The sequence below is a fragment of the Etheostoma spectabile genome, chromosome 20 (genome assembly GCF_008692095.1).
Source record: "Etheostoma spectabile isolate EspeVRDwgs_2016 chromosome 20, UIUC_Espe_1.0, whole genome shotgun sequence".
Taxonomy (NCBI): domain Eukaryota; kingdom Metazoa; phylum Chordata; class Actinopteri; order Perciformes; family Percidae; genus Etheostoma; species Etheostoma spectabile.
In genome coordinates this window covers 6,964,722-6,979,025 of record NC_045752.1, presented here as the reverse complement: position 1 = coordinate 6,979,025, position 14,304 = coordinate 6,964,722, and the positions used below count along the sequence as shown (strand labels likewise).

At 39.8% G+C, this 14,304-nt stretch overlaps 1 protein-coding gene across 2 annotated transcripts; it reads left to right on the top strand.

Moving 5' to 3' along the window:
* Positions 1 to 714: 714 nt before the first annotated feature.
* On the top strand, positions 715 to 3,703 carry ctsl.1 (cathepsin L.1). Of its 2 annotated transcripts, none has more exons than XM_032499850.1 (9): positions 715 to 859; positions 1,123 to 1,227; positions 1,484 to 1,626; positions 1,769 to 1,966; positions 2,056 to 2,247; positions 2,532 to 2,697; positions 2,820 to 2,925; positions 3,242 to 3,345; positions 3,504 to 3,703. In XM_032499850.1, the coding sequence occupies exons 2-8, from the start codon at positions 1,128 to 1,130 to the stop codon at positions 3,339 to 3,341; spliced, it is 1,005 nt and encodes a 334-aa protein (XP_032355741.1). In that variant the 5' UTR covers positions 715 to 859; positions 1,123 to 1,127; the 3' UTR covers positions 3,342 to 3,345; positions 3,504 to 3,703. The 2 variants fall into 2 exon arrangements, with proteins under 2 accessions (XP_032355741.1, XP_032355742.1); XM_032499851.1 differs by having other exon boundaries at positions 754 to 859; positions 1,127 to 1,227.
* The last annotated feature ends 10,601 nt before the right edge of the window (positions 3,704 to 14,304 follow it).

The following is a 14,304-nucleotide window of genomic DNA, read 5'->3' as shown; positions in this document are numbered from 1 at the left end:
AAAACTGAAAAATATAAGCTTTGTAAAAATAGAATTGTTGTATTAGATCATATTAGATTGCACAAGTGTATCTAATGAAGTGTCCGGTAAGTGTATTTGTCTGTGTTCAGAGTACTTCAAGACCTCCATCTCTAATCAGCTAGAGGACCTTTTTTTTTTAAATGGAAATTATGGGGTGACACAACTTCAAATAAAACCTGATCAATCATGTAAATCACTCAAACAAACTTACTGGATGTTAACCAAGGTACCACCTACATACAGTATCAGTGAAATAAGAACACCTCCATTGGCTGCTTACATTTTCCAGCATAACAGAAGTTAGTTGATAAGGTTTCAACTGAAACAGGTAGGTGATGGCACACATAAGCACATGCACGTTATTGTATGTCTGTTTTACTTTTGTTTGTCAGAGGATTCCCTATCACTTTGTGGCTGGAATCAGAAGGCACTGTAGAAAATCCAAAAAATTCCAAAAGTGTTTTTTCACATGAAGGCATCACACAAAGACTCTGTGTTTCTTTATTATGTAACTGCATAATTCCCCAACAACAAACTGTTAAAATGGCTCACGTGCTCACAGGAAAATCCTTTTTTTATTCATGACCCTGATGTTTATGTTTCTCAAAAGGATGGCATTAAGCTCCTTATAATGCATGTCTCACCCATTCCCTATTTCAATGATTGACTCCTTCTTTCTTTTCTCTCCCACATTATGAGCAGCTGACAACCACCTGACTGGACACACTGCAAGTCATAACTTTAGTCAGCTATATAAGAACATTTCTCTAACACAACCCTGCATCAGATACAGGTGGATATACCTCAGACTTCACCACACACACCAACATAGAGACAGGTAAGCAGCTACAAGAGACATAACATGACACGAACAGACAGACAAGCACACACTTCCTGTACTGCAGGTGCATTGACTTAAAGAACAGAGACTCATCAAGATAAGAAAGACATGTAGGGAGAGATGAAAGAAGAGATTCAAAGCAACTGGGAAATGAATGTGAAACAGTGGTAGCGTGCATTTGACGTCAAAGTCAAAGAGTTCAACCTGTGTGGTTTCCTGAAAGTCACAAGGGATCTCTGTGCGTTCTCTGCTTGTGTCAGTCAGGATGAAGCTGTTGCTGGTTGCTGCTGCTGCTCTGGCCGTGGCCAGCTGTGCCAGTATCTCTCTGGAAGACCTGGAGTTCCATGCTTGGAAACTCAAGTTTGGTGAGACAACCTTTTCAGACTGTATTCTTGTGTTGTCGTCTGTTGTCAAATTCAATAGATCTTGTTGTGCTTTCTGTGGAAATAATGCAAGTGAAGCTTACATTTGAAGCGTGCGTGTTCACACAACAGCTAAAGGTCTAAAGTAAAGGGATTTGTAATTTGCCTCCATGCTTAGAAGCTTACATTTTGTTTGTCAGCTAATAAAAGTAAATCTCTTCATAATTTACCACGGATGATTTTCTTCTCTGATTGGCAGGAAGGTCCTACAACTCTCCGGCAGAGGAGGCTCAACGCAGGGAAATCTGGCTCAGCAACCGCAGACTGGTGCTGGTGCACAACATCTTAGCTGATCAGGGTTTCAAGTCCTACCGACTCGGCATGACCTACTTTGCTGACATGGTATGTACAGAAAAACAGAAATGTGGTTTCTGCCATCACAAAGCTTTTAACTTTTACCATCACCTTCTGAGGATACAGTGAAAGGCATTTAGGATAAAAAAAAAAAACACAATTACATGACACTTTTGTCCCTTTTAACCAGGCAAATGAGGAGTACAAACGCCTGATATCCCAGGGCTGCCTTGGCTCCTTCAACGCTTCCCTGCCTCGCCACGGCTCTTCTTTCCTTCGTTCATCTGAAGTAACTGATCTGCCCAACACTGTTGACTGGAGGGAGAAGGGATACGTCACTGATGTTAAGGATCAGAAGCAGTGTGGCTCCTGCTGGGCCTTCAGCACAGTGTGTTACAATACATTGTTGTCCTTTCTTTTAGTAATGCAGAACCTTTACACAACAACTGGTTTTAATTTGACTCATATCTTTTTTAGACTGGCTCTCTGGAGGGTCAGACCTTCAAGAAGACAGGGAAGTTGGTGTCTCTGAGCGAGCAGCAGCTGGTTGACTGCTCTGGTGACTATGGCAACATGGGTTGCATGGGAGGCCTGATGGACTACGCCTTTGAGTACATCAAAGCCAATGGAGGGATAGACACTGAGGACTCCTACCCATATGAGGCTGAGGTAGACAGAAAGCAGTTTGGTTGATAAAGCAGAGTTGGAGAAGCAAAACAGCTCATTCTGACAGTGTTACGTAAACATGATGTCCCTCCGTGCAAGAGATGCACAACACTGCCATCTTGTGGACAAAGCTTTAAATGGTCCAAAACCTTGAAACAAACTTTTGAAAATGTAATACTTGGAAAATGTTGTTCTCTGATGTACACCTAATGACAACTTTCATAATGTGTTGGTTACCATAGTATGGTAAAAATGTTGGTGATTGTAAAATCTTTTCTCTGGATTAGGATGGTCAGTGCCGTTACAAGCCTGACACTATTGGTGCCACATGCACAGGCTATGTTGATGTGGAACAAGGCAATGAAGGTGACCTAAAGCAGGCCGTGGCCACCGTCGGACCTGTGTCTGTGGCCATTGATGCTTCTCATGTTTCCTTCCAGCTGTACCAATCAGGTAAACAGTTTTAAACACTGTCCTGCCTGCCAGAAAATATTCTTATCACGCAAGAAGAAATAGAACATCATCTTCTTTTTCTAACCTATCAATGTGTCTAATGTGTGTTTGTGCGTTTCTAGGAGTGTATGATGAGTCAGAGTGTAGCAGCTCAGAGTTGGACCATGGTGTATTGGCTGTCGGTTACGGCAGTGACAACGGACATGACTACTGGCTGGTCAAGAACAGGTAAACACCCAAATCTGTTGCTAATATTTTAAATTATCGACTGCTCTCCTGCTAACACTGGAGACAGAAATTTGCTGTTGTCACAGACAGCAGCAGTAAGGTAAGTAAGGATATTTATAAATGCTTAAATTAAGTGAAACTCACACAGGATGTTGTCAACCTCCTATTCTACCCCACTACTATGAATTGCCGCTATTATTTTTACCTCTATCAGAATGCAGATCATTATGTCTCTACACGCTGTTGTTCCTAACATTGTGACTAGGACTTTACATAGAGCAGCTGAATATTGTTGGTAATGTGTGTGTTTCTGTAGCTGGGGTCTAGAATGGGGAGACAAGGGATACATCATGATGACCAGGAACAAAAACAACCAGTGTGGCATTGCTACTGCCGCCAGCTACCCCCTGGTCTGAGCAGGTGAGAGGAAACTTCCTTCCCTTCTGACTAAATACTTTTCCGAATCCAAAATGCTATTTAAACAAGTTAAAGTCTGCACAGATGTACCAGAAATAATGTGTATGTTTGCAATTTATTGTCCATTAACTGTTTGCTGTTCTTATTTATTGGATTTTCAGGTCCAGGTCTTTCCTCATGGAGGAGAAAAGTGGCATAATTTACTTTAATTTCATAAAGAAAAAGAGTTATGGAACAATATGTTCTTTTGTTGTTCCGTGGATGTAAGTAGGGAACAGAGTCTGTCTGCACTTTTCATAGAATAACATTTTTATGAAGATTGTAAATAAAGAAATAAATTGTTTTACATTGAGAGATAAAATAATAAACATTTGTGTTTATGATTTTGTTGCTTTTCATTTTCCATTATTCTATTACTGGGACTGTGTTAATGTGTATTGTGGAGCTCTAGAGAAGGCAATGTCTGTCTAAAGTTCAATCCACCACTTTGGTCCAGACTGAAATATCTCAATAACTATAGGATGGATTGCCATAAAGTTGTGTGCAGACACTCATAATCTCCAGAGGAGGAAGCTTAAAGACATGTCTAGTTGATCCGATTGAAGTAACTAAATTTTGAAAAATGGCTGCAATGATCATGATAATGCCAATCTGCAGTGGCCCAATATCCATATCTCTTCTTAACACATTGAGCTATATGTGTACCAATTGTGGTGCTTAGGTTAGCCATGACTTTAACGATGACCTGACTTTTGCTGTAGGGCCACCATGGTTAACATTTTTTTTTGTGTGTGAAATGTCATCCATGAAATCGTACAGTAGCACGCATGTTCCAAAACATGACCTGATTTATTTTCATGACAAAGTCAAAGGTAAATTAACAGGGTTGGCATATATTTGACTTATTATTGCTGGTTTGTCAAAAAAAATTGCAGATATTCATTTCCCCTGTAAGACAACTTGTAAAAACCTTGATAATTGCCTAAAATCTAGAGTCATCATTAGGTTGCTTTTGAATATTTACTTTGGTTTTATCCTCAGCTTTACTTTGTGTTTAGTAATTAGCAAATGTTAGCATGGTAATACGCTTAATTAAGATGGTAATCGTGGCAACATAACCTGCTAAACATATGTGCGTCAACATTGTCATTGTGTACAGGTCAACAGGCTGACATTAGCGTTTAGCCTCTCACAGCCTCAAGGAGCTGCTAGCTAGATTTTGCCCAGCTTTAGGAAGAGATCGCTTTTCAATTTATTAACTCAGGTTTTACAGTTGCTAATTTGACATTTGACAATGGCAGACTTTATTCTATTTTCAAGGGCATGTAGGGATCTACCAATGATTTACGTTGAGTTACAGATTAGTTGGTGCTTGAGGCCAGTACTATATGCTGTACAGTATACAGTACAGCATGCAAATGCATCTTGCATCTGATTCTAGTAATTCATTGCTTTTCACAACAAAGTTATTCAAAGTCAAAAAACAGCATACACTGTGAGAGGAAATTATTTAAACCTTTTCCATTATTCACGGTCTGAACTGTGCATTTTCATTTATAAAAGATGAGAGATGATAAATATGGGCTCCATCTAACTGTAAATGTATGAATAACTGCCTTAAGATTCCCAGTGTACATGCAGTAGCTACATTTTCTTGCATCTTCCAAACAGTTTCCCCTTAAAGCTGATGTGTTTAACAATACCTTGTGTGTTATTTTTTACATTATAAATGTATCTGCTTTGGTCATAGTTTTTCACATCAAGTTGACTGAGACTTTTATTTGTAGACAAGTTGAACATTTATAAAAAAACATTGTTGAAAGCAGATTTTATCCTCATATCTTGGGGCTGTATGTCATATCTGGATTCATTGCTTATACTAGTTTTGACGGAAATAAATGATTTACTAAGAACAACTGTGTTTGTTGTTCAAAAAGTCTGATGTTTGGACTCAGATGCTGCCTCTGATTCTGGCTGCTTGCAAACCTCAGGCCAGAGATAAAATCCTGAGGGCAGGGGGTTTCAGAAGTGGAAATTAATTTTGGTAAAAGTAATATCTCCTCTTAGTTTTGTTTTTCTTTGGGATCCTTTGTACTTTTCGTTTGATTGGAAAGCATTTTCTTGCTCAATCTTAACGGATGCAATTTCATTTTATTTTTTATAGCAGTCTGCAGTTTGTAAAAGGTATTATCTTGATTCAGGTGGGGATGCAGCCAGAGAAAAAGAAGAGGTAAAAGTAAAAAGGAGATCTGGGCGGTAAATGTGAACATATAGAGAAACATGACAGAGCCAAAGAGATTAAGAAATGATGCTCTTTTGTGGTTTAATCTCTTTTTTTGATGTCGTTAAAACAAAAATTGTGAATTAGAGAAATATCGCAGCTGGATGTATTTTGACTTCTATTACCTTCAATATGTTTTACAGAAAAACAGTCTTTTGCTTTCAAGATTAGCCTCTCCTTCTGTCACATCTTCCCATCGTGACACTTGAGCCACCCAATCCTTAATAATAGGTTTCCACATAAACCATGTTTAAAGACACTGCAAAAGAGGAGAAATGGCAGAAATAAATTTTTATCCTCATCCTTATCCTTTCAAACCACTGATGGAATACTAAAATGATTTATCATGTGAGATTCTAATGTGTAAGAATAACTCATAAGCAAGAACACAACACAATGTGAGTCAGATAACTAAATACAACCACAATTTCTCAGCCATTTCTTGTGATGGCAGACTGACATCAAGCCCGACCAACCATATTTTGACCTTTTTTTCCTATCTGGTTTATGTCCAGTTAGAGTTATATACTGTGTACTAGTATATTTTGAAGTTAAGTGTGCATGTTTTATTCATAGTTAATATTGACTTTGTTTTGAGTGTTAATTTGAAGTTATTTTAGTTACTGTATTTTGGCCACCTCTGTGTGTCGTTTGGCCAACCAACATTGTGTTTTGTTGCAGTTCAGTTTGCTGTATTTTGCATTGAGTTTTGTTGACTCTTTCAGGGCCTTTTTTAACCAATATTTAATTCTTACTTTGTCTTTTCTCATCTTTTGGCTAATAACTTTTTTTTTTGTGTAAATCTAAAACCTGCAACCTCACCCCCCGGTCACTAACTTGTGCATTCAATTAAAGGTTTTATTAGACGTGATGATTTTATTAATCTTGCCTCCCTGTTTTTATGTTTGTTACATAAAATATACCGTGGCAATATAACTTAGTTGTGCGTCTCTCTTTTCCCCCCCACTGCTGCTCAGGTGCATAACATCCTATTGACCTTTTAGATGACACTAATTAACTTCACCAATTAAGGTTATGTGTTAATAAATTTGTATTAATCAGAGTTGCACGTCCTATGTGTGTAAAGTAATGCCATGATGAAATCCTTCTTTCAACAGTAACAGTGCTTAAGGGTGTTGCGTGTAATCCAACTAAACAGCAGTACTTAAGCCATTATTGTTACATCTCTCTTCAACCTCAGGCGGTGGAAGGGTACTTCACTCATCTGTAATCCATGAAGTCGGCTATAAATAAATGTACAATGCTTGAAATTACTTTGTTAATTTGTCAAGGGTTATTCAGCCTAACTGCCTTTCATTTTACTGCATGCAGTGAAGCTGAAACAGTTCAGTACACTAACCTGACTTTGCTTCAGTCGCAAGACAGTTACAGATGATGCTGACTTCTTGATCTGGATTTAAATATTTTATAATTTGCAGGAAAAAGATGACCTTGCTTATAAAAGTCATTAGTGAGAACATGAGTGTTCTTCTTTTCCCCTGAGGTAGATGACATCTGTTTTAATCATGCACAGTAGTTTCCCCAATGCAATTAATAAAATCACATTAAGTGATTGTAATTTTCCCATTCTAAATGTCACATTAGGTCTGGTTGTGATAATGTTTTTAATAGGAGGTGGTGGGAGGTGAAACACTGAAGCAGGGATACAGGGGGAGGAGGGGGGCATATTAGGGGATTTAATCAGCTTGTGTGACAAAATGTGAACTTGACATCTTACTTTTTCCTCCCTTGGCTGAAGCAAGCGGCAGCAGGGAGAGCTGCTGTGTGGAAGCAAACAGGCAATGTAATTGAAAGAGAGATTTAAATTATCTTTTGTCAGGCCAGTCTCGTAACAGTAGACCTGGGAAAAAAAAAACATTTTATCAGCAACAAAATGTGACAGTATTCAGCCAATTAGGCCTGAATGATTGCTATCCTGGGATGCTATCGTCATCCCTTTTATTTTTGGGAGTATGAAGGATGGCATTAGAAAGTGGAAAAAGCAAAGATGAAAAAGCTCCCAGACAGAGACAAAGGGAAACAGAGGGAGGGCGCCTAAGATGTGAGGCAAATTAATTGGTTTTGCTAAATCCTCCTCAAACAACAGAAGCCAATGTGGCTCCACAAAAGGCCATTACTGGTAATCAATTCAAATCTGTTTTACCCTTCCCAAGGAAACCAATTAGGCAATTTAATTTGGCTTTTTTGATGCACAGCATAACCACTGCACAGGATAGGACGTCTAATTCGCATCCTGCAGGGAGGGACAAGTGAAAACACTGTGAGGTGTTGCTGGAACAAACAAAGCTATTGATCTGAGGGAAGCTGAGAGATGCAGCGAAGAGTGAGGGAGAGACCGTAAGCATGGTAGAATGATAAATTCATTTTTTCTTTTTTTTTAAGGAAACAGTGATCGTAATGTGTCCATTTAAAACTGCCTTAGTAATTAAGGATTATTGAAAGTTCAGCTTTTAGCTGAATCTACACCTCAAGCTCAGCTTAACAATAAATTTGACTCCATATTTAAGGCAGTTGATCATGTTGGACTGTATTTCTGTGTTAGAAGAAGTTATTTTTAATGTCACTAGATGGCAGTACTTGACTGCTGATGATTATCTCAGCAGTTTGATGTCTTGGCCTGGCCTGAATCCTACAAAGCTCTGGTTCAAAGTCAAATGTACTCATTTGATTCTTACAGTCACGTGTCCTTGAAATGCACATGTAACACATACAGTACATACAAACATCCATGGTTCAACACATACACAGACTGTCTTTTCCCTGCCCCAGTAAAACCATTATTCTATCAAAACGCCCACACCGTACAGTGGATGTCTGCTTAATCAACAATGCCACCACACAATTTCAGTAGATTGGCTGTTGGGTTGGTATGGAGGGAAGTGTCAGTCAGCCGTGTCACCCATCATAGCGAATAAACAGTCTCTCTCCTGCGGGGATACAGACTGGGCCACGTTTCTGCGCCCATTTGTTATCCATGTCTCATTATGCCTTCCTGTGTGTGTGTGCATGTGTGCAGCTAGTTGCATGTGTGGTGTGTTTATGTGTGTCTGCATAAGAGGGAAATGGGATGTCAACTGGTTTGTCATGGTAATGAAGAACACGTGTGATTGTGACAGACAGGCGTTCTGGATGACCGCACACAGCACTGATGCGCGTGTGCACACACACACACACACACACACACAGCAAAACAAACACATTTTTATAAAAACAAACCCAGTGAGGAGGCCAATACTCACCCCTCCATCTTGCTCTTTTAAAACCTTACTTTCTTATCTTGATCCCTTTTTCTTTTCCTCATTTCATCTCTCCATCCTCCTCTAGCCAGCTGCATTTTTTAGACAAGGCTCCTGGCTACAGTCTGAGAGAGGCAAGTGATGCTAACCGTTTAAGAAAAACAGCTCTGGCAAGGCCAATTACACCCAGACAAAGCACTTTGCATGTTATTGTGTTAGGAATTCATGCTTGATTGACTGAATGGGTTCTAATGAGGCTGGGGAACGACGAGCAAGAAAGGAAGAAACACTCCTCAGCTTCCCTGATGGATTGTATCACCCACGCACTCACATAGACAACTAACGCCGCTGCACTGTTACAGTGCTCAGGTGTACAATCACATTGGCGCACACACCTGAGCACGCTCACTATGGAAAAACACAAATTAACACTGACCAATCAACGGTTCTCAGGTTATAGTTATAAAGTTGGCACTGTGTGCGTCTGTGAGTGTGTGCAGTGGGTGGCAGATGGAGAAGAGATAGTGGGAAAGTAACTTGGTGTATTGCTCTCTGCAGATACTTCTATATGAAAGCCTCTCTCACTTGCATCCTTTTATAGTATCACTTCACTAGGTAGAGTTGGATGTAGCTACAGATGGATGGGTAAAGCCTACAGCAGTGATAAAACATGTCAGCCGTTTGTCTTGTTGGGCCTGTATAACAGATGTTAGTTTTATTTCTGTGGTGCGTTGCGTGCCGGGCTTTGACTCTACTAAGTTTCACATCTTTGAAGATTTTGTTCTCAGTGAAATTAAAGTTGAAATGGATATTACCAGCCACAGGCTAATGAACAAATAACAAACACCAGCTATGATGTTAGCAAGATCAATGTCAACAAAATTCAAATTGGAAATAAATTAGCCGGCAACCCAGTTCCAGTCTCTGAATTTTAAAAAGGCAGGTGTGAGCTGCACGTACTGAAGACACAGAGCACCTCAGCAAAGTTAAGTGACTAATTGTAAACCCTAAACTTGCAAAAATGCTTCCAAATGATATAGTATCATGAATCATTAGTAACAAGCCAGACATGTATCTAGTGTTAATCATTGACATCATAACCTAATTTCATTTGATTTTCACTGTTTGTATTTCAATGACCCAGCACTGAAGGATACTTTAAAAACCCAAAGTGCGGCCTTCTCCTTCTTTACCCTCTCTTTTTTTGTCCTGCTTCTGAAACTTCCCCTGCTCCTGCTAATCACCTTTTCTTCCACATCCCTCTCATTTATCATTTGTTGTTGCCCCTCCTTGCCTCCCTCTCAGCTCTCTTCTACCTCGTCCATCTCCCTCGTCGTATTGAGGTCAGGAGGTCAATTGCCTGGGCGCACCAAAGAGCCTGTTTTTAAAGGAGTGCTCATGTATCTGCGCTCCGTCTTATCTTTTTTTTATATATCGCCTGACAACTCTTTCCCACAGGAGATGGCCTCACACCTGCAGCAAGCCGCTCTTTAAATATACAAACACAAACATTATATACGTATATATTATATATATATATTATATATATATATATATATATATATATATATATATATATATATATATAAAAATTGTGCATGGCTTTCCTGCATGCGCGCATGTGTGTGTGTGTGTGTGTGTGTGAGTAGATGCTTCTCCGTGTCCTCTAGTCCATTGCCAGCCCCTTTTCCCCACCCTTGTTTTCTTGCCCTGTTCTCTTTCCTCGTCTCCAGCTCTCCTCCTTGCCTGACCTTTTTCTCTCTCTGCCTTTCCTCCTCCATCGATAGCCAAAGCTAATAAGGCAATTAAAGCCTAATTAAAGGAGTCTTCAGAGAGAAAGAAGGTCTCGGGAAACTTCATGAGGGTAAGGGAGTGGTGTGTTTACTGATGTCTCTAGCAAGCTCTTATTTACTCTATCCTGACCAACACAACAAAGTACTGAGATGATGAAAGGTCTGGAGGACAAATACACAGAATCCCATCACAATTTTACAAAGTCTGCAGATTTATTTCTGTATTTTTAGAGGTGTCAAGAAAAGGGTAACACAACGTAACTAGCTAATTTGTTCAGCTTCAAGTATCCAACCAGCATCAGCCCACTCATTGTTGTCAAATTTGCCAGCGCAGATCAAAGGCCCCCGTGCAGTGTGTCAGCCAGGTTACCTCTGCTTGGCACTCTGAATCAAAGTCAGGGATTAAGGAAAAGTGGGGGAGGGGGTTCAATGCCATGTGACTGACAATCCTCTCTTTGGGATGTGAGCTGCTTGTCACAAAGGTCTGCAATGGATCTGTGTTGTTTTTCCACAAACATCCCAAAGCTTGTCTTACATCCCGTTGCATATACGATCACTGTGTGCACTTGTAGTCTGAAACAAAATCTTTACCCCTGATTTAGAAGGCCCTTACAATGCATTAGCCTTGTGGTAATTACTAGAAACGCAATTAGAAGAATCCGCTGAAGACCAAGACCAAACTGAAGGGCTTAAGCTGCAACGCTGGTAAATGGATTTGGAGTTAATTTAGTGAGTCAGAGGGTGAAACAGCCATCGGTGAGGTTTTAAGCTGCAGCAAGCAACCTGAGCGCTCAGAGCTCTGTACTTTGGGCTGCTCTACTCTGTAGTCTGCTCTCAATTGGCATTCAGTTTCACTAATGGTTTGAGTGTTACAATTAAATTCCTCTGAGAATTCATTTCACGATAAATTTTACACGCATCTGTGCGTGCATGCATCTGTGCGCGCACACATTTGCATGTTCGTGCTAGTGCCAATCCTTCATTCAACAATTCTTTATTGGTATATTATTTCTCAGTGATGTTGACACGTGTACTGTAGATGTTGCGTTCTATGCCTCAGGTCTTGTTCAGAGTGGAAGTATTATATTTTATTCTAACATGCCTAGGGGCATTTTGATTACCTTAAGCGTTGTCTGCCTGTTTTTGGTGAATATATATATTTAACGTCTTCGAGTGAACATGTTTTTTGTCTATTTGTGATGATTTGTAGAGCCCAGCTGACTAGACATTTGGGACTGATACTAAAATATGATTTTATGAAATGTAATGAAATGTTTAAACACTGCAACTTACATTTTTGGTGTCTTATAAACCCTGAAAAATCTAATCAAATCAATACTCTCATGGATACAGTATAAAAAGACATTTTATAAAAGGGATCCTTTAAATTTTGTCATTAAAGAATTGTGACAAAGCACGACATTTCACAGATAAACTTGCCAGCGCTCTGTTGTGAGTAATCCATTAAAAAGTTGAGGATGTATCTCAGTAGTATTCATGATTATTAATCTGATGACTATTATTGTGATTAATTGATAAATCATTTGGTTTACAGAATCTGAAAGTGAAAAATGAAAAACAAATCCTAAACCCCAAGCTAAAGTCCTCAAATTGCTTGTTTTGTTCATCTAACAGTTCAAAACTCAAAGATTTTCACACATAAGAAGGGAAAAAAGCAGTATATCCACATATTTTAAAATCTGGAACCAATGAATGTTAGACATTTTTGCTGGCAATACTTAAATAATCAAAAAAGTTGCAGATTAATTCTCTGTCGATCATGTGGTGGTATGTCTTATTTATTGATACGACAGCATTATATGTGAGAAAATAAAATCAGCCAGTTATTTTGGCTGTGCCAGTGTATTGGTCAGGCTCTAGTGGTGTGTACCTCAGACACCTGTACAGTCCCTGACAAAAGTCTTGTCGCTTGTGTACAAATTGACCTGAAGATCAAGATTTATTTAAAGAAATGGCTCATTTTAATCCCAACAGCTTTTGTAATAATGTTTCAGTGCAAAAGAAACTGTCAAAAGTATTCTAATATTCACAGCTTGGTAAAGCCCTGTCAATTTTTGCAAAGACATAAGTGTTGTCGCCTTGTCATATGAGCTTCACCTGGGACCAATAATGGATCAAGTATGTCTCAGGTGTGTATAAAAACAACCCCAGTACACTAGACCTTCACATCAACTGCACTGGTCTACAGAGAGAGGAGGACGTGAGCACAGTAGTGCTTTCACGATGCACACCCAACACCACAACCAGGAAACCACACACCACACACAACACACAAAACACAACACACACACACACACACACCACAACACACACACACACCACAACACAACACACACACACACGGGGCCAATAGAAGCATCCACAAGCACACATTGAAGGACATGCAGACTTTACACACTTTCTGCGCCGTGCAGTCCATCTGCTCACCTGTACCTCTTTCTATGGATTACATGGCGAGTCCAATTTGTGGTACGACTTACCAGCTTGCTGCATTTTACAGTCCCATACATACAGTCCCTGACAAAAGTCTTGTCGCTATCTATTTTGTAGAAACACCTGCTATTAACCTGACTTTTAATTAATCAATTGGTGTAAGAAATGGCTCATATGAAAAGCTAAAACCTCCAAATGATGTTCAATGCACTGAAATAAATTAGTTTCACAAAAAAGATTTTTATTTAAACAAGACAGAAGGTCAAATTTTGGCTAGACAAAAGTTTTGTCGCCTATAAATAAATTGAACAAATTTACTACAAATATAAAATATGTCTGCAAATTAAGTAGTGGTGCTGTGAGATTCAAATTTAATATCTTGTATGACTTCCATGAACTTGAAGGACTGCATCCATGCGGTTTGGCAAGATTCATAGAATGTATTGATGAAGTCATCAGGAATAGTAGGAAAGCAGTCTTGCATGCCTCCCAGAGTTCATCAATATTCTTTGGTTTGGTCTTCCATGCTTCTCTTTCATCCTATCCCACATATGCTCAATGATGTTCATGTCTGGTGACTGGGCCGGCCAATCTGGAGCATCTTGATCTTCTTCGCCTTGAGGAACTTTGAAGTGGAGATGAAGCTGCGATGGAGCACCATCCGCTGGAGAATTTGGCCTTCCACCCTGCGATCTCTCGCACACCCCATACTGGATCTAACCCCAGACCATGATTTTTCCGCCACCAAACTGTTTTCTGGGTGAATCTTGGATCCATGCGGGCTCCAGTAGGTCTCCTGCAATATTTGCGGCAACTGTGGTGTAATTCAACAGAAGATCATCTGAAAAATCCACTTTCTTCCACTTCTCCAGCGTCCATCCTTCTAGCAGCCTGTGGGCCTTGGCAAATGCCACACAGTTTTTCAATTGTCTTTTGTTTAATGCTGGCTTCTGGGCACTGATTCGACCATGGAGGCCATTTCGAGACAGAATCCGACAAACCGTTCTGGTGACACAGGGACTTCAGGGGACCAGGTCTGGTGGACCTTACTGTACTTGACGCTGAGACACATTGAAGGTGTCTGCCACATCAGCAGTGGATCTGGTCTTCAGCCTCTTGATAATCAAAACTTTAGTTCAGGGTGACTCTTAGGCATGTTTGCAGAGTCTAGTGGCAG